Source organism: Jaculus jaculus, chromosome 11, assembly GCF_020740685.1.
Source record: "Jaculus jaculus isolate mJacJac1 chromosome 11, mJacJac1.mat.Y.cur, whole genome shotgun sequence".
NCBI lineage: Eukaryota > Metazoa > Chordata > Mammalia > Rodentia > Dipodidae > Jaculus > Jaculus jaculus.
This window is the reverse complement of record NC_059112.1, coordinates 112,940,196-112,963,478: the sequence shown is the minus strand read 5'-3', so window position 1 is coordinate 112,963,478 and position 23,283 is coordinate 112,940,196. Positions and strand designations below refer to the sequence as shown.

At 42.9% G+C, this 23,283-nt stretch overlaps 1 protein-coding gene and 1 non-coding gene across 7 annotated transcripts in view; both read right to left on the bottom strand.

Annotated features, from left to right (window-relative positions):
* Nprl3 (NPR3 like, GATOR1 complex subunit) overlaps positions 1-23,283 on the bottom strand; it is a 68,014-nt gene that overhangs the window by 32,955 nt on the left and 11,776 nt on the right. For 3 of the 6 annotated variants that reach the window (XM_045130365.1, XM_012947439.2, XM_045130363.1), the window contains exons 2-6: positions 23,051-23,120; positions 17,223-17,261; positions 12,403-12,532; positions 9,095-9,169; positions 4,139-4,292 (exon numbers count right to left, since the gene is read on the bottom strand). In XM_045130365.1, the coding sequence (XP_044986300.1) occupies positions 4,139-4,292; positions 9,095-9,169; positions 12,403-12,532; positions 17,223-17,261; positions 23,051-23,120 (468 nt within the window). The remainder of the gene's footprint in view (positions 1-4,138; positions 4,293-9,094; positions 9,170-12,402; positions 12,533-17,222; positions 17,262-23,050; positions 23,121-23,283) is intronic. The other 3 variants (XM_004652106.2, XM_045130364.1, XM_045130366.1) reach the window with 3 other exon arrangements.
* LOC123453483 lies at positions 22,431-22,606 on the bottom strand. The gene has a single exon (XR_006632861.1). It is a non-coding gene; the product is annotated as a small nucleolar RNA SNORA81 (small nucleolar RNA).

Here is a 23,283-nt window from a genome sequence, read left to right as displayed (position 1 = left end):
TTTGAGCCAGGTGTGGTATTGCAAGCCTTTCATCTCAGCACTCAGGAGACAGAGATAGGAGAATCATTGTGAGTTCAAGCCAGCCTGAGACCACAGAGTGAATTCCAGGTCAGCCTGGGCTAGAGTGAGACCCTACCTCAAAAACAAACAAACAAACAAACAAACAAACCAGAATTGAGTAGTATCAATGAAAATACCAGGAAACTCCCTATTTCTTTCTTTTTCCTTCCACATTGTTTGAGGCAGGGTCTCCTAGTATTCACCATTGCTTACAACAGGCTAATTTCCCTGTGAGGTTCCAGGGATTCTCCTGTCTCTGCCTCCCATCTCAGCAGACAGCTGAGATTACATAGGATCACTGCTGAGTCCAACTTTACATAGGCTCTAGGGATCCAGGCTAAGGTGGTCACATTTGCACAGCAATATGCTTTTAACCACTGCACCCATATCCCCAGCCTTGACCCTGAAATTCTGATCCTCTTGCTTCTACCTCCCAAGTACTGGGATTACAGGCATGCACCACCATGCCTGCTTTTATGTACTGCTTCACAAATGCTAAGTAAGCACACTACCAAATGAACTACATCCTCCATACTTTTTACATCCTCTTCCCTTTTACTAAAAAAAAAAAAAAAAAAAAAATTATTAGGGCCATACAGCTCAGCAGTTAAAGACACTTGTCTGCAAAGCCTGATGGCCCAGGTTCAATTGCCCAACACCCAGGTGAGTCAGATGCACAAAGTGCCTCATGCATCTGAAGGTCATTGTTAGTGGCAGGAGAACTTGGTGCACTCATACTCATTCTATTTCTTTGTCTGTCAAATAATTTCTTTAAATATTTTATTTATTTGTTTATTTATTTGAAAGGGAGAGAGAGAAGAGGGGAGAGAGCGAGAAAGAGAATGAGTGTGTCAGGGTCTCCAGCTATTGCAAACTAACTCCAGATGCATGACCCACCTTGTGCTTACATGGATCCTGGAGAACTGAACCTGGGTCCTTAAATTTTACAGGCAAGCCCCTTAACCACTAAGCCATCTTTTGAGATCCATTTTTTTTTTTTAATCAATGCAGTGGCTGGAGAGATGGCTTAGCGGCTAAGGGTCTTGCCTGCGAAGCCTAAGGACCCATGATTGACTCTCCAGGTCCCACATAAGCCAGACACACACAAGATGATGCAAGCATGCAAGGCTGCACATGCACTCAAGGTGGCATATGTGTCCAGAGTTCTTTTACACTATCTGGAGGTCCTGGTTCACCAATTCTCTCTCTCACACATACACACATTAAAATTATATATATATATATATATATATATATATATATATCCGGGTGTGGTGTCATACACCTTCAATCCCAGCACTCGGGAGGTAGAGGTAGGAGGATCACGATGAGTTTCAGGCCACCCGGAGACTATACAGTGAATTCCAGGTCAGCCTGGGCTACAGTGAAACCCTACTCTGAAAAAAACAAAAAACAAACAACAAAAAAGGGCCATCTGTTGGGCTTTACTCAAAAACCAAACCAAAAAAAAAAAAAAAAAATCAATGCATTTCTGTAAATTAAATAAGTTTTAAAGGCTAAGTGTGGTGGCACACACCTTCATACTGTACCTGGGAGGCAGAGGTAGTAGAATCACTGTGAGTTTGAGGCCAGCCTGGTACTACAAAGTGAACTCTACGTCAGCCTGAACTAGAGTGAGACCCTACTTTGAAAACAATAAATAAACAAGACTTAGGACAATCCATTTAAACACCTCTATATGAAATATTCGTATTTAAATTTCATTACTTGTCCCTACAATTTTGTAGTCACAGGAGCAAAACATTTCACTGCTCTCTACCAAGGACTATCTATCAGATTACCAGACCCCACCCTGCATCACAATGATCAGGTATTTCCACACCATACTCCACTCCTCTCCCGAAAGATGTATGCTAATGAAATTTATTTTTATGACTGAAATGTCTTTTATTAATCCTTTTCATGAATCTCTACCAAAATATGTGTAAATTGATTTTTTTTTTTTTTTTGCAGGGGCTTGTTTTTGGATTTTGGTTTTTTCTAGGTAAGGTCTCACTCTAGCCCAGGCTAACCTGAAATTCACTATGCAGTCTCAGGGTGGCCTCGAACTCACGGAGATCCTCCCACTGAGATCTGCCTCCCGAGTGCTGGGATTAATGGCATGCACCACCACTCCAGGCTTGTTGTTTTTTTTAAAGATAGGTTCTCGCTCTAGCCCAAGCTGACCTTGAACAAATAGCAATCCTCTTATCTCTGCCTCCCAAGAATTGTGATTTAAAGGCATGTACCACCATGCCCAGCTAGTTGAATGTGCTTTACTTCTAATGATAACATTTCAAAATTCACAGAGACTATTTCTTAATTTTATTTATTTATTTGGTGTGTGTATGTGTGAGTGCTGACCCTAATGTGCCACAATGCATAGGAGAACAACTTTCAGATTGGGCCTCCCTTCCACTTTTTTTTTTTTTTTTTTTTTGAGATAGGGTTTTACTCTAGCTAAGGTTGACCTGGAATTCACTATCTAGTCTCAGGGTGGCCTCGAACTCATGGCAATCCTCCTACCTCTTCCTCCCAAGTGCTGGGATTAAAGGCGTGCACAACCATGCCCAGCCTCAGAGAATTTTTTAAGAAGACTTCTGGATTGCTGTTATACTTATAACATATATAAGTGCTTTTTATTTTTATATTTGTTTTGGGAATGGAGCACAGAGCCCTATACATGGCAGCCAACCATTCTATAATACTCTCAGTTCTGTATTAGAAGTTTCTTTTATTTATTTTTGTTGTTGTTTGGTTTTGTTGTTTTGAGGCAGGGTCTCTCTCTAGCCTAGGCTGGCCTTGAATTCATGGTGATCCTCTTACCTCAGTCTCCCAAATCCTGGGATTAAAGGCATGCATCACCATGCCTGGCTTTGTATTACAAGGTGTCTTTCTCTCTTTCCTTCTTTCTTTCCTTCCTTCCTTCCTTCCTTCTTTCTTGTTTTGTTTTGTTTTTCAAGGTAGGGTTTCCACTCTAGCCTAGGCTGACCTGGAATTCACTATATAGTCTGTAGTCTCAGGGTGGCCTTGAACTCACAGGTATCCTCCTATCTCTGCCTCCTGAGTGCTGGGATTAAAGGCATGTGCCACCACGCTGGGCTTTTTTCTTTGTTTTCCTTTGTTTTGTTTGTTTTATTTTTTTCAATGTAGGGTCTCACTCTAGCCCAGGCTAATTTAGAACTCACTCTGTACAGGATGACCTCAAACCCACAGCAATCCTCCTATCTCTGTCTTCTGAGTGCTGAGATAAAAGGCATGTGTGCAGCCTGTATTACATGTTTTGACAACTAATTTTCTAACATAAAAGGTAAATTTCTACTGAAAATGCACCTGCATCAGATAGAACCTTCCTTTGAAGTTTAGGAATTTTTTTTGGTTTTCTTTTTTTCAAGGTAGGATCTCACTCTAGCCCAGGCTGACCTGGAATTCACTATGTAGTGTCAGGGTGGCTTTGAACTCACTGTGATCCTCCTACCTCTGCCTCCTGAGTGCTGGGATTAAAAGCATGCACCACCATAACTTCTCTGAGCTAGCCTCTGCTTACCAGCCTGTTTTAAGGACTACAATGCCCGGGTAGGTCACTAAAAGCCATTGCTATGGTTAGCTCCTAATTGCTTTATTGTTGTGATATGGGAAAGGCCAATTGACATGTATTCTCACTATTGTCAGCATATGCCAAACGCACAAACAGAACCACCTGGACAGACTTGCATCCAGGCAACAAGTCCTGTCTCTTCATGTATAGGACATCCCTTTATTATTATTTTATTTATTTATTTATTTTGGTTTTTCGAGGTAAGGTTTTGCTCTAGTCCAGGCTGACCTGGAATTCACTATGTAGTCTCAGGAGGGCCTCAAACTCACGGTGATCCTACCTCTGCCTCCTGAGTGCTGGAATTAAAGGCTTGCGCCATCACACCCAACTAGAACATCCTTTTAATAGTGTCCCTAGAACCAGAGAGCTGATTTATTGGCTATCTACAATTGCCTCAAAACAAAGCATAGTGACCAGCTACATCTCCATTAATACCCACAGGAACAGAAGACCCACACTCATCAGGCCTGCTGCACTCACCATCAGCCACAGCAGACACCTCATCCTGGAGAGCCAGAATCAGCTTGGCCTCTCGAGTGAGGTACTGGCAGCGGCGCTCCTCATGCTGCAGCACAGTGGCAATGCGCCGGGACAAGTTATGTAGACAGTTTATCACTGATGGGTCAGCATTGGCCTGTAGGAGAGAGGCCAGACACAGATTCACATGTGCACATAGGGACACAAAGCTTTTAAAAGCAAAGCCATAAACCATGAAAGAGACCCTGTTCACTCTTCTCCCCTAGGCTCCTTCTCATGGAGCACTACCATCCTATGCCCATCCACAGAAATACTGGCAACAGCCCCATGTTCCAGTCTTGGGAACAGCTACTTAGATGTTTGCAGAGATTACTTCAGGGAATCCTCTGTGGGGGACACACCATGCCAGGCCTGTACAGAAAAGCAGGTCCAACTGAAAGCACAGATCATCCACTTGCCTTCTGATCCTAGATCATAGGTCCTTATCTGAGGAAGGACAACCAACAATTGTCAAACACACACAGCACTAGGAAAACAGCCTGTCTACCCTGAAAAAAACACTGGAGCTGTCTGTGATCACTGTTGTGCACTGACCACTGGTGGACATGTCTGGCCAACAGTATACAGAAATTCAGTCATACACAAGCACTCTGCTATTTGCAGATGTCTGTTCTCAAGGATTAATTCTTTCTAATAGAGAAGACCTGAGTTAACCAGAGAATCAATAGGCTCCAGGCCTATGTCCTTCCCCAGTACCACTCTGCACTCATGCTGACTAAGTCAAAGGAGCATGTAGGAGGCTCTCAGGTCAGAAGTGCCCTCACCCCTTTGGAACCTATCAGAGGCTACAGTCAACCAGCAGGGGTACCCACCCAGACCAAGGGTGGAGCAAGCTCCTGTGGGATCTGTGAAGATGTTTGAGAGTATAGATAACTGAACTAAACATGACTCAGTGCTTCTGGAGGCCATCAGGCCTGCTGAGTCATAGTATTGGGGTACAGAGGTTGAAAGGAGAGGGACAAATGGCACCACTGATTAGAACCTCTGGTACTGTTTCCTTCACCCTGTTTATTTGCCAGGTAGAGCAGTGTCCAATGAGTACATACAGCCAGGCTTTTAAGTCAAACCCTTACCTAGATAACAGTTTGTTCACTTGGAGTTGGAGAGATTTTTTTTTATTATATTTAAACGGAGAGTTTTTTTTTTTTAATTTTTATTTGCATTTTCCATGATTATTAAAAAAAAAAATCCCATGGTAATTCCCTCCCTCCCCACCCCCCACACTTTCCCCTTTGAAATTCCATTCTCGACCATATTACCTCCCCATCACAATCATTGTACTTACATATATACAATATCAACCTATTAAGTACCCTCCTCCCTTCCTTTCTCTTCCCTTTATGTCTCCTTTTTAACTTACTGGCCTCTGCTACTAAATATTTTCATTCTCAGGTTTTTTTTTTTGGTTTTTTTTTTTTTTTTTTTTTTTTTTTAGTTTGTTTTGGTTTGGTTTTTTGAGGTAGGGTCTCACTCTAGCCCAGGCTGACCTGGGATTCACTATGGAGTCACAGGGTGGCCTCGAACTCATGGTAATCCTCCTACCTCTGCCTCCTGAGTGCTGGGATTAAAGGCATGCACCACCACGCCCAGCTGAGAGGTTTTTTCTTTTTTTAAATATTCTCAATAGATCTCAGTTTACAAACAGAAGTGATACTTGGGCAAACTTATAACCAGGCAGCTTGCTCTGCCCTTCATGTTTATTGTATCACTTTGATAGTATCCCCAAAGGGCTTATGTATACAGTATATGCAACTCAAAACAAAATACACTTTTAGAACAATCTATAAAAATATTTTCACAAGCAAAGCAGGGACAGAATTATCCTAGACACAGAATTACACCTTTGAAAAAAGAATGAAATCATACCTGAGTTCAATCCTCTGTTGGAGGTTCCACCAGCTAAGGTACAACAGCACCCCTACATCAAATGCTGGGGATAATTAGCTTGACTTTTTACTATGTGCAGAGTAGTGCATATATAGCTGAGACTCAGTGACTTGCACTGAGGGGTGTTTGGTATGTCCTGTCTGCACAGACTTGTACCAAATGAGCTGTCTGAAGAACCCAAGGAGGACATGCTGAACAAGCTCCACATAGAATGTGCCAGACTTCAGTAGCAATGCATACAAAGAGCATTCTTTCAGCTAGATGTGGTGGTTCCTGCCTATAATAATCCTAGCACTTTGGAGGCAGAGGATACCTGAGACCCAGTCTCAAAATAACAACAAAAAAGTTTTTTGGGTTTTTTTTTTTTTCTTTTTTCAAGGTAGGGTTTTACTCTAGTCCAGGCTGACCTGGTATTCACTCTGTAGTCTCAGGGTAGCTTTGAACTCACAGTGATCTTCCTATTTCTGTTCTGTTTCCACCATTCATCTAAACATCATCTGGGATTACAGAAGCCCAGTAAGTCTTCTGGCTATTTTTTTGGTATCTGAGATCAAATTTGGGTACTCCAAGCATTCTGGAGGAAGAGGCAGAGGTAGGAGGATCACCATGAGTTCAAGGCCATCCTGAAACTACAGAGTGAATTCCAGGTCAACCTGAGCTAAAGTGAGACCCTACCTCGGAAAAAAAAAGGGGGAGAGGGACTAGAGCCCGGTGTGGTGGCACATGCCTTTAATCCCAGTACTTGGGAGGCAGAGGTAGGAGGATTCCTGTGAGTTCAAGGCCACCTTGAGACTACATAGTGAATTCCAGGTCAGCCTGTGCTAGTGAGACCCTACCTTAAAAAAAAAAACAAAAAACAGGGCTCTAAAGAGATGGCTTAGCAGATAAGGCACTTGCCTGCAAAGCCACAGAATCCAAGTTTAATTCCCCAGTACCCACATAAAGTCAGATGCACAAGGGGACACATGCATCTGGAGTTCATTTGCAGTGGCTATAGGCCCTGGCATGCCCATTCTCTTTCTCTCTATCTGCCTCTTTCTCTCTAAATAAGTAATTTACAAAAAAGAAAGAAGAAAATAAAAAACTTCTCTCTACTGACTTTGAACTATTATTGAGAGATCTGTATCACCACACCAAACATTACTCAATGGGAAAGAACATATTGACACTTAGAATAGCATCGACTTATTTCCTTTCTTTGAGTGTTTTTGGAGTCTGTCTTTTGTCCCAGAAATTCAGGCACTACATTGCTGTAACCTTTGCACATAAGCTGCTGTGCAGATTATGTATGTCTAATTAGAAAAAGCTTCTGGAGTCTTGGGTGAAAACTTAGTAGTGGGATATTTCAGCAGAATTTAACATTACAGCAAAGCATACACTTAAAAATGGTAAAAATTCAGAACTGGAGGGCTAGAGAGATGGCTTAGCAGTTAAGGTGCAGCAAAGCCAAAGGACCCAGGTTAAATCCCCCAGGACCCACATAAGCCAGATGCACAAGGTGGCGCATGCGTTTGGAGTTCATTTGCAGCTGATGTGCCCATTCATTTTTTTTTTCTCTCTCTCTCCTCTGCCTCTTTCTCTAAATAAATAAAAATAAAATATTTTTAAAAGTGTTTTAAAATAATTCAGAGCTGGAGGTACAGCTTAGCAGTAGAGTGCTTTCCTAAAATGCACGAGGTCATGGGTTCCTAGCACCACTAAATAAGGGAGGGAAGGAGGGAGGAAGAAAGTGTTTTTTTTTTTTTTTTTTGGTTATTCAAGGTCTCGCTCTAGCCCAGGCTGACCTGGCTAGAATGACCTTCCTTCAAATAAAAAATAAAATAGCAGAGATAAAAAATAAAATAGGAGAGATGGCTTAGCGGTTAATCACTTGCCTGTGAAGGACCCCGGTTAGGGGCTTGATTCCCCAGAACCCATGTAAGCCAGATGCACAAGAGGGCATACACATCTGGAGTTTGTTTGCAGTGGCTAGAGGCCCTGACGCGCCCATTCTCTCTCTCTCTCTGCCTCTTTCTCTGTCACTCTCAAATAAATAAATAAAAAATTTAAAAAAGTAGGCTTAGAGAGATGGCTTAGCAGTTAAGCTGCTTGTTTGCAAAGCCTAAGGATCCAGGTTTGACTCTAGATCCCATGTAAGCCAGACGCACAAGGCGATACAAGTGCACAAGGTTGCACATGTGCACAAGATAACACATTTCTGGAGTTTGATTGCAGTGGCTAGAGGCCCTGGTGCCCCACCTCTCTCTTGATCGCTCGTGCCCTCTCTCTCTCTCAGAAAAAATTACAATAAAAATAAAAATTAAAAAAGGGAGGGGGCTAGAGAGATGGCTTAGGGCTAGAGAGATTTCTCAGTGATTAAGGCACTTGCCTGCAAAGCCAAAGGACCCCAGTTTGAATCCCCAAGACCCACAGAAGCCAGATGCATTAGGTGGTACGTATGTTCATTTGCAGCAGCTGGAGGCACTTGCACACCCATTCTCTTTCTATCTGGCCCCCCGCCCCCGACAAATAAATAAATAAATAAATATGTTTAAAAAAAGAAAAAAGAAAAAAGAAAAAAGCTGGGTATGGTGGTGCACGCCTTTAATCCCAGCACTCGGGAGGCAGAGGTAGGAGGATCACCATGAGTTCGAGGCCACCCTGAGACTCCATAGTGAATTCCAGGTCAGCCTGGGCTAGAGTGAGACCCTACCTTGAAAAAAAAAAAAAGAAAGAGAGGAAGAGAAAGGATAAGAATAGAGAAAAACAGCCGGGCATGGTGGCACACACCTTTAATCCCAGCACTCAGGAGGCAGGGGTAGGCGGATCACCATGAGTTCGAGGCCACCCCGAGACTACATAGTGAATTCCAGATTAGCCTGAGCTAGAGTGAGACCCTACCTCGAAAAATGAAAGAAAAAAAAAGAAAGAAAAGAAAAGAAAAGAAAAGAAACAATGAGATGTTATATTCTGCCTGCCTATACCCCAGAAGGGATGAGTGCCATGCCCCTGACCATGTGTGTAAATACTCACCCTTAGTGCAAATACCACATTAAAAAGAATCATGGTAGGTGCTTCCCTCTTTGGGGATGGATCTGTTTTGGAGACCTGTTAAAGAGACATAATTCCAATAAACTGTTTGGTTTTTGTTGGTGAGAGGGTCTCACTATGTAGCCCAGGCTGGCCTCAAACTCATGATGATCTTCCAACATCAGCCTCTCAAGTACTGGGATTATAGGTATGTGCCACAATGCCAGGCTAAGAGTTCATGATTTTTTTGTTTGTTTGTTTATTGAGGTAGGGTCTCATTCTAGCTCAGCCTGACCTGGAATTCACTATGTAGTCATGACTTTCTAAGGAAAGTTGTTTAGCCATATTCTACTTCAAGCATGGGAAAAGGCTCCAGGGTAACAAAAACAGAGAAAAACATCCAATTTTGAGAAAGTGATTAGTGTCCTTACTCTAAGAAGTGCTACTGCACAGATAAATTCCCTCTGTGGCAGAAGAGAGATGATCAGTGTTCTGAGATGCCTGGGCAATGGAAGCAAACTGCCAATGAGAGGTGACAGGACAGAAAGGTGCAATAGTGTCCAGTCCCACACCCCTATTACTATAGTAAGTACTTAGGGAGTTTTTCCATTTCTGAAAATCCCCTCCTGCTGTACAGGAGCTTTGCCCTCCTTCTCTTAAATTCTACCCATAATCAAGCCAGGTGTGGTAGTGCACGCCTTTAATCCCAGCACTTGAGAGGCACAGGTAAGAAGATCACCATGAGTTAAACGCCACCCTGAGTCTACATAGTGAATTCCAGGTCAGCTTGAGTTAGAGATCCTACAACGAAAAACAAACAAGAAATTCTACCCATAATCTAATAAAATCTCTAAATTTTACCCTCTGGTCTATGGACTTCAATCCTTTGAATTCATAAGACAAGAATCTGAAGGCTGCTGGGCATAGTGGTACACACCTTAAATCCCAGCACTCGGGAGGCAGAAGTAGGAAGATCACCATGAGTTTGAGGCCAGCCAGAGAATACAGAGTGAATTCCAGGTCAGCCTGGGCTACAGTGAAGAGTGAAACTCTACCTCAAAAACCCCAACCATTATCTCTCTCTTTCTATCTTCCTCTTCCTCTCTGTTGCTCTAAAATAAACAAATAAAAATGAACTAACTAACTAAATAAATAAATAAAAGGGGCTGGAGAGATGGCTTAGCAGTTAAGCACTTGCCTGTGAAACCTAAGGACCCTGGTTCAAGGCTCAATTCCCCAGTACCCATGTTATCCAGATGCACAAGGGGAACGCATGATCTGGAGTTTGCAGGGCTGGAGGCCCTGGTACACCCATTCTCTCTCTCTTTCTCTATCTGCCTCTTTGTCTGTCACTCTCAAATAAATAAAAATAAATGAACAAAAAGAAATTTAAAAAAAAACTAACCAAACAAGCAAACAAACAAATAAACAACAACAAAAAAAAAAAACTGAAGGTTACTGAGTGGAAGTTTTGTTGTGACCATGAAAATCTAGCACTCTGACTCCCTGATCATGGCCCAACCAAGTGCCAAGAAAGTTTCCATTACTCTAAAAGACACCCCAAATTACCATATGTCCAGTATTTTTGCTAATTAGTAAAACTCTCTCTAAACTTTAAAAAAAAAAAAAAGAAAAGAAAAGAAAAAAAAAGCTGAGCATGGTGGCACATACCTTTAACCCCAGCACTGAGGCAAAGATAGGAGGATCACCATGAGTTCAAGGCCACCCTGAGACTACATAGTAAATTCCAGGTCAGCCTGAGCTAGAGAAGACCCTACCTTGAAAAAAAAAAAAAAAGAAAAGAAAAGAAAAGAAATAAAATGAAAGAAAGAAGAAAAAAAGACTACACACAGCTAGATATGGTGGTATACTTTAATCCCAGCACTTGGAAGGCAGAGATAGAAGGATCACTGTGAGTTCATGACCAGCCTAAGACTACATGGTGAATTCCAGGTCAGCCTGGGCTACAGTGAGACCCTACCTGAAAAAAACAAAAACAAACAAAAAGGACTAGCTATATATAATAACCTCAGAAGTACTTTACCTGGCATTAATCATAAAAAAAAAGTTTTGTAAAGCTCCTTATATAATTTCTAGATGGAGTAAATACAGTTAAGTCCCGAAGCCCTTCAGAATCCAAATAATGCTTTATAGATCTGCTTATATGTAAAGGGCTGACTAGCTGCTCTGTTATATCAGCTGTGGGGAATAGTGCATTCTACCCTGCTAGCACTCCTTGATACCGTAACACTCACCCATCAGAAAACATATATAGAGGGCTTAGCATTAATAGTAAGTGATAAAAAGTAATACTGACTGGGCATGGTGGCATATGCCTTTAATCCCACCACTCAAGAGGCAGAGAATCGCTCGCTCAGCCTGGGCTACAGTGAGATTCTACTTCAAAAAAATCCCAAAAAAGTAGTATTAGCTATTAGAATATCACTTAATAAGCAATGTTTGTCCCATTTTGTAGAACATTCATGGATTTGACAGTGGATGGTTACCTCATTCACTTGGCATCCCCTAGAAACAGATACTTTATATATAAGGGGAAAGGCCAAAGTCATTAGAGACCCATAATACAGATAGCAAAGGCTACTAGTAGAGGGTTGGGGATATAGCTCAGTAGTACAGCACATGCCTAGCATGTGCAAGGTCTTGGGTTCCATCCCAGGTCTGAAAGAATTAAAAGAAAAGCAGCCAGACGTGGTGACACATGCCTTTAATCCCAGCACTTGGGAGGCAGAGGTAGGAGGATCACCATGGGTTCAAGGCCACCCTAAGACTACATAGTGAATTTCAGGTCAGCCTGGATTAGAGTGAAACTCTACTTCAAAAAAAAAAAAAAAAAAAAAAGGGCTGGAGGGATGGTTTAGCAGTTAAGGCATTTGCCTGCAAAGCCAAAAGACCAAGGTTCTATCCCCCAGGACTCATGTTAGCCAGATGCACAAGGGGCACACATGTCTGGAGTTCGTTTGCAATGGCTGGAAGCTCTGGTGCACCCATTCTCTCTCTCTCCTCCCCCCCTTTCTCTGTCAAATAAATAAAAAAAATTAAAAAGAAAGAAAGAAAGGATAGTGGTAGAAACTGAAGTATGTGGGGGCAAAGATCCCTATCTTTCTCTGTTGGATTCCCAGGGCCACAAATGCCTGATCAGGTCTGTTCCCCAGAGGAACCTTCACCAGGGCCAGGCTCAGCATAGGTCAGCATAGTGTGAGGCCTGCAGAACCAGAAAAGGCTAAGCCTTCCTACCTAAAAAGAACCCTACCTGCCTGAAGAGGACCACACCTGCTCCAGAAGGACCATACCTGCCCCAGGGCATGCTGCAGCAGCGTGGGATGTCCAACAAACCGCACATTATCTATCTTCAGTTCAAATTTTTGGCCACACATTTCAGACTTGGTTGCCAAAATTGTTGCCAGTATAACATCTGAAAACCTTAAAATTTAAGAAAGGTAGGATGGAAATAAGTTAACAAAGTATCACAGCACCATGCCCAAGGGCCCACAGAGGGGAAGGTCTCGGGAAATGGCAGTTCTGTGGAGCTGCTCTGCCCCCAGTGCAGATGGGCATTTCTTCAGTGGCTGTCTTGCAGCAATCCCAAGGTTATGGATGTAAAATCACCAGAATTACAGGTAAAAGGCAGGAGAAGCACAGGCTGAAAGCACATGCTGTCATTTCTTGCATGCTCTATGAAATTAGAAGAGAAACAGCTGCAGTTTGCATTTAAAAGGAGGAATAGCTAGAGCTGGCACTACCCTTCGGAGCCACTCATTAAGGGTCACAAAGCAGAGAGGCCTCTTCCAACTCTACTCAGATGTGCTGGGCTGTATCCTCTCAACCTCTAGGACCCAGCCCCTCCTCAACAGGGGCCAGCACTTAATGATATGTACAGTGTGTCACATCTCTCCCTGAAGGCATAGCTGCCTAGCCCTTCCCTTATTCTGAACACTTAAGACTTCTCAGTCTTATTGAAGGAATTTGTTATAGGAGCATGGGGATGCACTGAACTGAGTACCAAAGGGAAGTGGAAAAGTTGGGGTGTGGGTGACATCTCACCCATTCTAAGGTACATCTATATATTTGCCTTCCTACTGGCAACTCTGGTCCTCCCTGCCTGGGGGATCTGGATAAGAAGTTGCCTGCGGGAGGAGAGTGCTGGGGCCTAGTGCTGACTCTTATCTCAAGAGCCAGAGGAACTCTCTTCTAAAAACACAGACCCTGTTTTTGATCTGGCCCTGAAAGAATGGAGAATTCCTGTGCTTTCCTACCCACCAAGAAAAGCATTTCTAGTATGCAGTTAGAGAGGACTTGGGGAAGTCAATGCCAGTTCCACCAGGACTGTATGATGCCCTGGGCAGGGAGACCCCCCACTCACCCAAAATCCTTAAAGACACCATTGGGAAAAGATAGTCCAGAGTGGGAACTCAGTCATGTTTCTCCCGGAGCACTCTTGGTGGGGAAAGGGGAAACATACTAGCATAACTGGGGCTCATCCATTGTATGACGAAAAAGGAGGGTCAACTTCAAACAGCTGCTGTATCTCAACTCTAAAATACAAGAGGGCTGGGCCTGAGCCACAGAATGAGCTCCAGGTCAGCCTGTGATAGAGTGAAACCCAACTTGAAAAACGAAATAAAAAAAAGTCTAGGGAGAGAGCATTCATTCCAGGCAACCCTACAAAGAAAAAGGCTATAAGAAAGGTGACATGGAGGCAGTGTGGAATAGGAGCCTTGCTATGGTGAACTGACACATGGGCAAAATATAAGACATGCAGGTATGAAATTCTTCCACTATCTGACCCTGTGCCATCTGGGGGCTCACTGGTTTCCAGTGTTCCTATAGAATGAGCATGATCCTGTAGTAGTCCTAGGTCTCCTGGGCTCCCAAACAAACCAGATGCAGACAGGTGTTCTGAACAGACTGCTTTGACATCTACAGTCAAGGTATGCCTTCTAAAACTAATCCTTTTTGGGGTATATTGGCTTTTGGAAATAGGGTTTCACTATGTAGCTTTGGCTGGCCTGGAACTTGCTATATAGACTAAAGCTAGCTTTGAACATGCCTTTGCCTCTGAAGTGCTGAGATTCTGATTGTGATGGGACTGGAGAAGTGGCTCAATAATTAAGGTATTTGCTTGAAATTCTGGATGTAAACCACCATGTCTGGCTTCTAAATCTAATCTTGTCAGACATTCTGGAAACTGCAGAACTCATAGTCAAGTCCTCGGCCACTCCTTCCCTAGAACACTGTTGTCTGGAGTAATGACCACTCCAGCATCTTCAAGTCTACATAGCTCACTCTGACCTATAACACTTGTCTGAGGGGACAGTGATATGGAAGGAGGGTTACAATATTAAAACTCTACCAAACACTTCTGCTCTGACCCAGCATCAACATTTCACATGCCATCTGAATATACAGCACCTGCCACTCTACTACCCAGTGACTCAGGACATGAAAGTAGCCTTAACTATTCCAGGAAGTTCATTTACTACTTTTTTGTTGTTGTTTATTTGAGGTAGGGTCTCTCTATAACCCAGGCTGACCTGGAATTCACTAGGTACTCTCAGGCTGGCCTCAAACTCACAATGATCCTCCTACCTCTGCCTCCTGAGTGTTAGGATTAAAGGCATGCACCAACATGCCTGGCAGAGAGAAAGAGAATGGGCATACCAGCCCTGTATCTACTGCAAATGAACTCTAGACACATGCACCACTTTGTGCATTTGGCTTTATGTGGGTATTGGGAAGTCAACCTTGGATCATTAGACTTGGCAGGCCAGTGACTTTGCTACTTAATAATCAAAAAATATTAAGCTGAGCCGGGCATGGTGGTGCACGCCTTTAATCCCAGCACTCGGGAGGCAGAGGTAGGAGGATTACCGTGAGTTCGAGGCCACCCTGAAACTACACAGTGAATTCCAGGTCAGCCTGGGCTAGATTGAGACCATACCTCGAAAAAAAATATATATATATACATATATTAAGGGCTGGAGAGATGGCTTAGCGGCTAAGTGCTTGCCTGTGAAGCCTAAGGACCCTGGTTCAGGGCTCGATTCCCCAGGACCCACATTAGCCAGATGCACAAGGGGACGCACGCACCTGGAGTTCGTTTGCAGTGGCTGGAGGCCCTGGCGCACCCATTCTTTCTCTCTATCTGCCTCTTTCTCTCTCTGTCTGTCACTCTTAAATAAATAAAAATTTAAAAAAATATATAGTAAGCTGAAGAGATGGCTCAGTGGTAACAACCCAAGTTCAATTTCCCAATACCTATGTAAGCCAAATACACAGTGTGACACATATGACTGGAATTTGTTTGCAGTGGCTGGAGGCCCTGGCATGCCCATACTCACTCACTCTCCCCCACCCCCTCTGTCTCACCTCTCTGCTTACAAATAAATAAATAAAGTATAAAAAAAGACCAGGAAAAAAAAAAAAAAAAAACCTCCACTGTAGTCAGGTATGGTGGAGCATGCCTTTAATCCCAGCATTCAGGTGGCCAAGGAAGAAGGATCACTGTGAGTTCAAGGCCAGCCTGAGACTGCATAGTGATTTGAGGCCAGCTTAGGCTACAGCAAGACCCTACCTCAAAAAAAAAAAAAAATCTCCAACAGAGCATGGTGGCACATGCCTTTAATCCCAGCACTTGGGAGGCAGAGGTAGGAGGATCTCCATGAGTTCGAGGCCACCCTGAGACTACATAGTTAATTCCAGGTCAGTTGGGGCTAGAGTGAGACTCTACCTCAAAAAACAAACGAAACAAAATTCCCTTCTAGAGGTCCAAGTCACAGACAGCTGTGTGCTGCTGAAGTGAAGTCACACTGCCTTGAGTAGATGTCCAGGAAAGTTCCTTTGGGGTGGCACAGGGTGGTAGTTGGACACTCTTCTTATCTGAGCAAATATGACCCATGTGCTACCTTTTAATGTAACAGATTTATGATAAAAAGACACTTGCCTGGGTGTACTTAATACACTGTCTGATGATGTCATATGCACAAAGATGCATTCATATCATGCGGCTGGGGGAGGGGCATATCTGACACACAGTGAGTGATAAATAACAAGGCTTACATTTTGAAAATTTATGAAAATCCTTCTGATAGTGAAAACCTGGTAAATGTACACTGAAAAAAGTTGTTATAAAAATCAGGCTGGAGAGATTGCTCAATGGTTAAGGAACTTGCCTACAAAGTCTAATGACCTGGGTTTGATTCTCCAGTGCCAACATAAAGCCTGATGCAGAGTAGCACATATATTTGGAGTTCATCTGCAGTGGCTAGAGGTACTGTTATGCCCATGTTCACTTATTCTCTTTCTCCATGCAAATAAGTAAAATAAAATAAAGATTTATGTACTAACTTGGAATTTCAAGAAAAGCACATTATTAGGAAGAAGTACAAATGCACCAGCACAGTTGAAAAATAGGCCAGAACTTCACTCTGGAGGGCTTGTTTGCTAGCTTAACCAAAACAGGGAAAGGGAGAAAGCCTAGAAAGGAAACTGATTCTACACTTGATCTTCCTCCTTGATGGAAGTTCATATGCTGTGTGCACATACAAAGACTCCGGTGGATGCACAGTCAGGGTAACAGGACAGTCTCACCTGAATAAGCACCACCTCAACTTAATGGAAACTTTTTTTTTTTTTGCCGCTACTGGGCATATTCAGTATTATCTAAGCTTAAGCTTAACACCCAGATGCAGTTAAATATTGACAGACACATACATACCAACTCTAAAAACAGAAGGCAAGGAACAATTATAGGTCCTTTAGTGCAACAAGAGGATAAAGATGAGGAATCCCATCACTCCTACTGGCCCACCAACATCACAGGACTAAAGGTTCATTCTTGGAGGAGGTTTTCTTGGCACACCTGGTCTCTCTGGAGTAAGCCAACCATACCTTGGACTCTCTGGTAATGTGAAGTAGCTTAATAACTCTGGGTGGCAAAAAGGCAGGAGCTGTGGAGGTCTGCACTCTTGTGAGGGACAGGGTCCAAGCTAAGGCCTGTGTGCCTCGTTAGTCATTTTTCAACATTGAGGGAAAATAGGAATTAAGCACAATTATAAGAAGAGAAGGCAGCCGAAATCAAGACAGAAAAAGTGGGGAAGGGTCTTGGGCTTACCCTGCAACCAATTGCTCATCGGTTGGAGGACATGGCTTGCTGAAATGGGAACAAGACCATCAAGACCAAACAAAACATTTTTTTTCTTAAAAACCATGAAAAATTACAAGGTTGTTTTACAAAAACAGTATTAAAGTCTGGCAGAAGTACCACTATTAAATATTAGCTCAAAAAAATATATTAGCTCAATCAAGCAACTTACCAGATGGGAAAGAAGACAGACATACCTCACGACCACTTACCATGGTCTACTGCTCAAATTCTCACAGATAAATACAGGCTGAGAGGGATAAAAGCCACTGTTCAGAATCAAAGCACACTGAAGGACCTACGCTAGACCCTAGTAACAAAAGGATTAGCTGGACCCCCAAGCACAAGTACTTAGCCTTCCAAGGAATAGGTTTTTCATCTGTTGTCATAAAACCATATGCACAGGACCAAATAAAATGCCCAGAGGCAAAAGCCTGAAATTGGTGTCACAAATCTCATCAGTTCCAGTTCTTTCTTCCTTTATTTTTTTATTTTTTATTTTTATTTTTGGTTTTTCAAGGTAGGATCTCACTCTAGCCCAGGCTGACCTGGAATTCCCAAGTCTCAGACTGGCCTCAAACTCACAGCAATCCTCCTAACCACTGTCTCCCAAGTACTGGGATTAAAGGCATGTACCACTACATCCAGCTTTTATTTTTTTATTTTATTTTAATTTTTTTTGAGGTAAGGTTTCACTCTAGCCCAGGCTAATCTGGAATTTACTCTGTAGTCTCAGGCTGTCCTCAAACTCCTGGCAATCCTCCTATCTCAGCCTCCTTAGTGCTGGGATTAAAGGCACATGCCACTATGCCTGGCTGGATTTTTAATTTGTGTAATTTCAGCAAATTTTTATTTAAATAGCCCTATCGGTTAGCACCTATAATCCTAAACAGCATAGCTCTGGTACTTATTTCTACAAGGCAGACTATCATCACTCAGAGGTAAAACATTCACATGGAAAACTGACAAATAATATTCTTTTTTTTAAATTTTATTTTCTTTTTATTTATTTATTTGAGAGAGACAGAGAGAGAAAGAAACAGATATATATATAAAGAGAGAGAGAGAATGGGCACCCCAGGGCCTCCAGCCACTGCAAACAAACTCCTGATGCATGCATCACCTTGTGCATCTGGCTTACATGGGTCCTGGGGAATCGAGCCTCAAACCGGGGTCCTTAGGCTTCACAGGCAAGCGCTTAACCACTAAGCCATCTCTCCAGCCCTATATTCTTCAGGTTCCAGAAAGCACTTTTGAGAACAGCAATCAAAGAAAGCCGGGCATGGTGTCACATGCCTTTAATCCCAGCACTCAGGAGGCAAAGGTAGGAAGATCACTGTAAATTCAAGGCCAGTCTGTGCTATAGTGAGACCCTACCTCAAAAAAAAAAAAGTTAACAATTAAGGAAGACACAGAGAATGGGCTTCCTAAAGCAGTGCACAGCCTCGGGAAGATCCTCTAGGATAGAGTGGGGGCAGAGCAATGGCCTGGCAGAGAACTGGGGCCCTAAGGGAATTAGCCTGTATCTTGGAGTGGGCAATTAACAGATATCACAACATGTTAAAATTAACAAATGAAGTCATGTGTGGTACTGCATGCCTTTAATCCCAGCACTCAAGAGGCTGAGATAGAAGGATTACTGTGAGTACAAGGCTAGCCTAGAACTGAGCATGGTGGTGCACACTTTTAATCCCAGCACTTGGGAGGCAGAGGTAAGAGGATCACCATGAGTTCAGGCTACCCTCAGACTACATAGTGAACTCCAGGTTCAGCCTGGACTAGAGTGAAACTCTTACTCAGGAAAAAAAAAAAAAAAAAAATGGGGGCTAGAAAGATTATTAAGTGGTTAAGGCACTTACTTGCCTGCAAAATCATAGGACCCAGGTTTGATTCTCCAGGACCCACATAAGCCAGATGCACAAGGTGGCACATGGACCTGGAGTTTATTTGCACTGACAAAAAGTCGTAGTGTGCCCATATTCTTCCCACATCTCTGTTTGCCTCTTTCTCTCTTTCTCAAATAAATGAATAAATGAGATTTTGAAAAAAAAATACCTAACAAAGCAATTCTTAGATTCTAAGATTCTAGAGAGGGGAATTCCCATCTTATGGTTTTCCCTTCTTGCTATGTCAAATACTGAAATAATTCCCTAGAAGGCATCCTTATGGTAAAAATCAACTGTTAGATACTGTCTGCCTCCCTAGGAAATCCTGCTTCACAGACTGTTTAGAGATTCAGAGCCTCAAGTCCAATGAATCATGGAGATAGGCCAATGGGAGGGTGGGTAGCCCTGCTACATCCCAATCTGTAGAAATGTGGAGGAAAAGACACATCTTTCCAGTGTGCAGGGGAAAAAATGTTTTCTTGGTTGGTTTTTCATTTTTGTTTTTGGACAAGGTCTCATGTAGCCCAGGCTGGCCTCAAACTCAACATATAGCTAAAGTTGGTCTTGAAGTCCTAGTCCTCTTGCCTCTACCTGCCAAGTGCTAGAATTATAGGTATGCACAACCACACAACCAGCTGGGGCAAAACCATTCTATCTGCTTGTGACAGACAAGTTTGTTTCCAGTCACCATCTAGAGGACAAGATAATCATAGACCTCAGTATCAGATCATCCCTGGGGATAGCCAATAATTCTCTACATCAGCCCGAGAAGCCTAAGGACCTAAATTCAATTCCCCAGTACCCACATAAAGCCAGAGAGTCACAAGATGGCACATATATCTGGAGTCTGTTTGCAGTGGCTAGAGGCCGTGGCATGCACATTCTCTCCCCACCACCCCTCAAATAAATAAATAAATAAGATAAAAACAAAAACACCATAATTTTTGAATTCCAAATTACTCTCGTGGCTGTGGTTCCTTGTCAGAGCCACAGCACTGACTCATTGATAGCAAAGAGCCACTGTGGAGGGCTAAGCTACTTTTTCCTGGGACAGTAGAAACTCAGTCTTTTACCTCACACAGAAACTGTTTACATTTTGGTAAACCCAGGGCAGGTTATGTAAAATCCTCTTCATCTATACCTATGTTATTATTTATTTACCTTTTGTTTTGTTTTGTTTTTCAAGATAGGGTCTCACTCTAGCCTAGGCTGACCTGGAATTAACTATGCAGTCTCAGACTGGCCTTGAACTCACAGCAATCCTCCTACCTCTGCCTCCCAAGTGCTGGAATTAAAGACATGCACCACCACCCCCGGTTTTTTTGAGTTTTTTTTTTTTTTTAATGATCTGATTTCTTTTTTTTTTTTTTTAATTTTTATTTATTTATTTATTTGAGAGCGACAGACACAGAGAGAAAGACAGATAGAGGGAGAGAGAGAATGGGCACGCCAGGGCTTCCAGCCTCTGCAAACGAACTCCAGACGCGTGTGCCCCCTTGTGCATCTGGCTAACGTGGGACCTGGGGAACCAAGCCTCAAACCGGGGTCCTTAGGCTTCACAAGCAAGCGCTTAACCGCTAAGCCATCTCTCCAGCCCTTGAGTTTTTTTTTAAATACTTTTTATTAATAATCTTTGTTTATTTATTAGACACAGAGAGAGGACAAGAGTGTGTGTGTGTGAAAATGGGCACACCAGGGCCTCTAACCACTGCAAACAGACTCCAGATGCATGTGCCACCTTGTGCATCTGGCTTACGTGGGACCTGGAGAATCAAACCTGGATCCTCAGGCTTTACAGGCCAAGTGCCTTAACTGCTAAGCCATCCCTCCAGCCCTTTTTAAAATTTATTTTTTGTTGGTTATTTTTAGTTATTTATTTGAGAGCGACAGACAGAGCGAGAAAGAGGCAGAGAGAGAGAGAGAGAGAGAGAGAATGGGCATGCCAGGGTCTCCAGCCACTGCAAACAAACTCCAGATGCATGTGTCCCCTTGTGCATCTGGCTTACATGGGTCCTGGGGAATCAAGCTTCACACTGAGGTCTTTAGGCTTCACAGGCAAGCACTTAACCGCTAAGACATCGCTCCAGCCCCTTTTTTAAAAAATCTTTTTTAAATTATTTATTAGAGAAAGAGATAATGGGCACATAAGGGTCTCCAGCCACTACAAATGAACTCCAGATGCATGCATCATCTTATGCATTTGGTTTTATATGGGTACTGGGAAACTGAACCTGGGTCCGCAGGCTTTGCAGGCAAATGCCTTAATTGCTAAGCCATGTCTCCAGCCTTTTTTTTTTTTTTTCTTCAAGGTAGGGTCTCACTGTAGACCATGCTGACCTGGAATTCACTATGTAGTCTTAGGGTAGCTTTGAACTCACAGCGATCCTCCTACATTTGCCTCTCAAGAGCTGGGATTAAAGGCGTGTGCCACCACGTCTGGCCTTTTTTGTTTTTTGGTTCTCACTCTAGTCCCAGCTATCCAGTTCACTCTATAGTCTTAGGGTGTCCTCAAACTCACAGTGATCCTCCCACACAGGCCTCCCAAGTGCTGAGATTAAAGGCATGCACCACCACACCCAGCCTTTATTAACCTTTAAAATAAACATTAGGGGCTAGAGAGATGGCTTAGCAGTTAAGGCGCTTGCCAGCAAAGCCAAAGGATCCATGTTCAATTCCCCAGTACCCACTTAAGCCAGATGCACAGGGTGGTACATGTGTCTGGAGTTTTGTTTTGTTTTTTCAAGGTAGGGTCTCACTCTAGCACAGGCTGACCTATAATTTACTATGAAGTCTCAGGGTGGCCTTGAACTCATGGCAATCCTCCTACCTCTGCCTCCTGAGTACTAGAATTAAAGGTGTGCAGCACCACACCTGGATGGAGTTTTTATTTTTTTTATTTTTATTTATTTACTTATTTATTAGAAAGAGTGAGAGAGAACGGGTGTGTCAGGGCCTCTAGCCACTGCAAACGACTCCAGACACATGCACCACCATGTGCATCTGGCTTACGTGGGACCTGGAGAATCAAACCTGGGTCCTTAGGCTTTGCAGGCAAGCACCATAACCGCTAAGCCAGATCTCCAACCCTGGAGTCTGTTTGCCGTGGCTAGAAGCCCTGATGTGTTCATTCTCTTTATATCTGCCAATCTCTTTCTCCTCTCAAATAAATAATTAAATATTTGTTAAATAAATAAATAAAATATAAGCATAAGGAGGCAGAAGTTTATAAGTTTAGTTTTCCTTCCTTCTGTCCCTCCCTCCTTCCCTCTTTCCTTCCTTTCTTCTTTTCTTATAATATTGTGCCAATCTTAAGACAAAAGACACTGGACATTAAGAAAGAGCTCAACCCAAATCTTTGGAATCTGGTGCAGTTACTCTTCTTCCTGTGTGTACTCTGTTAGCATTATTACAAAAACAAAGATAGGATCCTAGTTTTTCACTTTTAGCACAGTGCTTATATGAGAAGGATCATTTATAAGTTTCTACCCTTGATAGTGGCTCCCAGATGAGCAGAGGGAGCAAACACAGGAAGAAGCAGGACTTGCCTTTCATCTGAGCCTAAAGGAACATCAAGAGTCAAGAATCAGTCTCAGCTCCCAGCAGCTGTCACCACAGCCACCTCAGAAGGGACCTGGCCTGACTGTACTGCATATGAGTGCCTAAATCTGACTTCTGAAATGCGCTCAAAGAATTAGGTAAGAGAACAGCAAAGGGAAACTAAGCTCCTCTCACAGGATGTTATAGCACAGCTATCCCTGCTCTGCACTATCTGAAAGCACCCACTAAATGGAGAAAAAGTATCAGATTTCTCAGAAGGCGTTTATCTGGGTCAACAGGAGAGTCGGGCTCGGACCAGGCCTCAGAGTAGAATAGGAACCTCTCCTTGCCCCAGAGTGACTGGAGAGCCCTTACCTGGAGTCACCGTCCTGGTCATCAGCATGGTCACCTGTGTTGTTGACAGCATATCTGCTACGTGGTTTATCTGAGTGAAGGACAAAGAGAAGATGGCTAAGAAAGAAGGATTTCTCCACATAGAGTGTGGAGTCATTAAAGTCCATGGCTTTCAAAATAGAATTTATCCGTATAATGGAGTATTATCCATAAAGAAGAATAAACATCCATGTATCTTGAAAACACTATGCTGA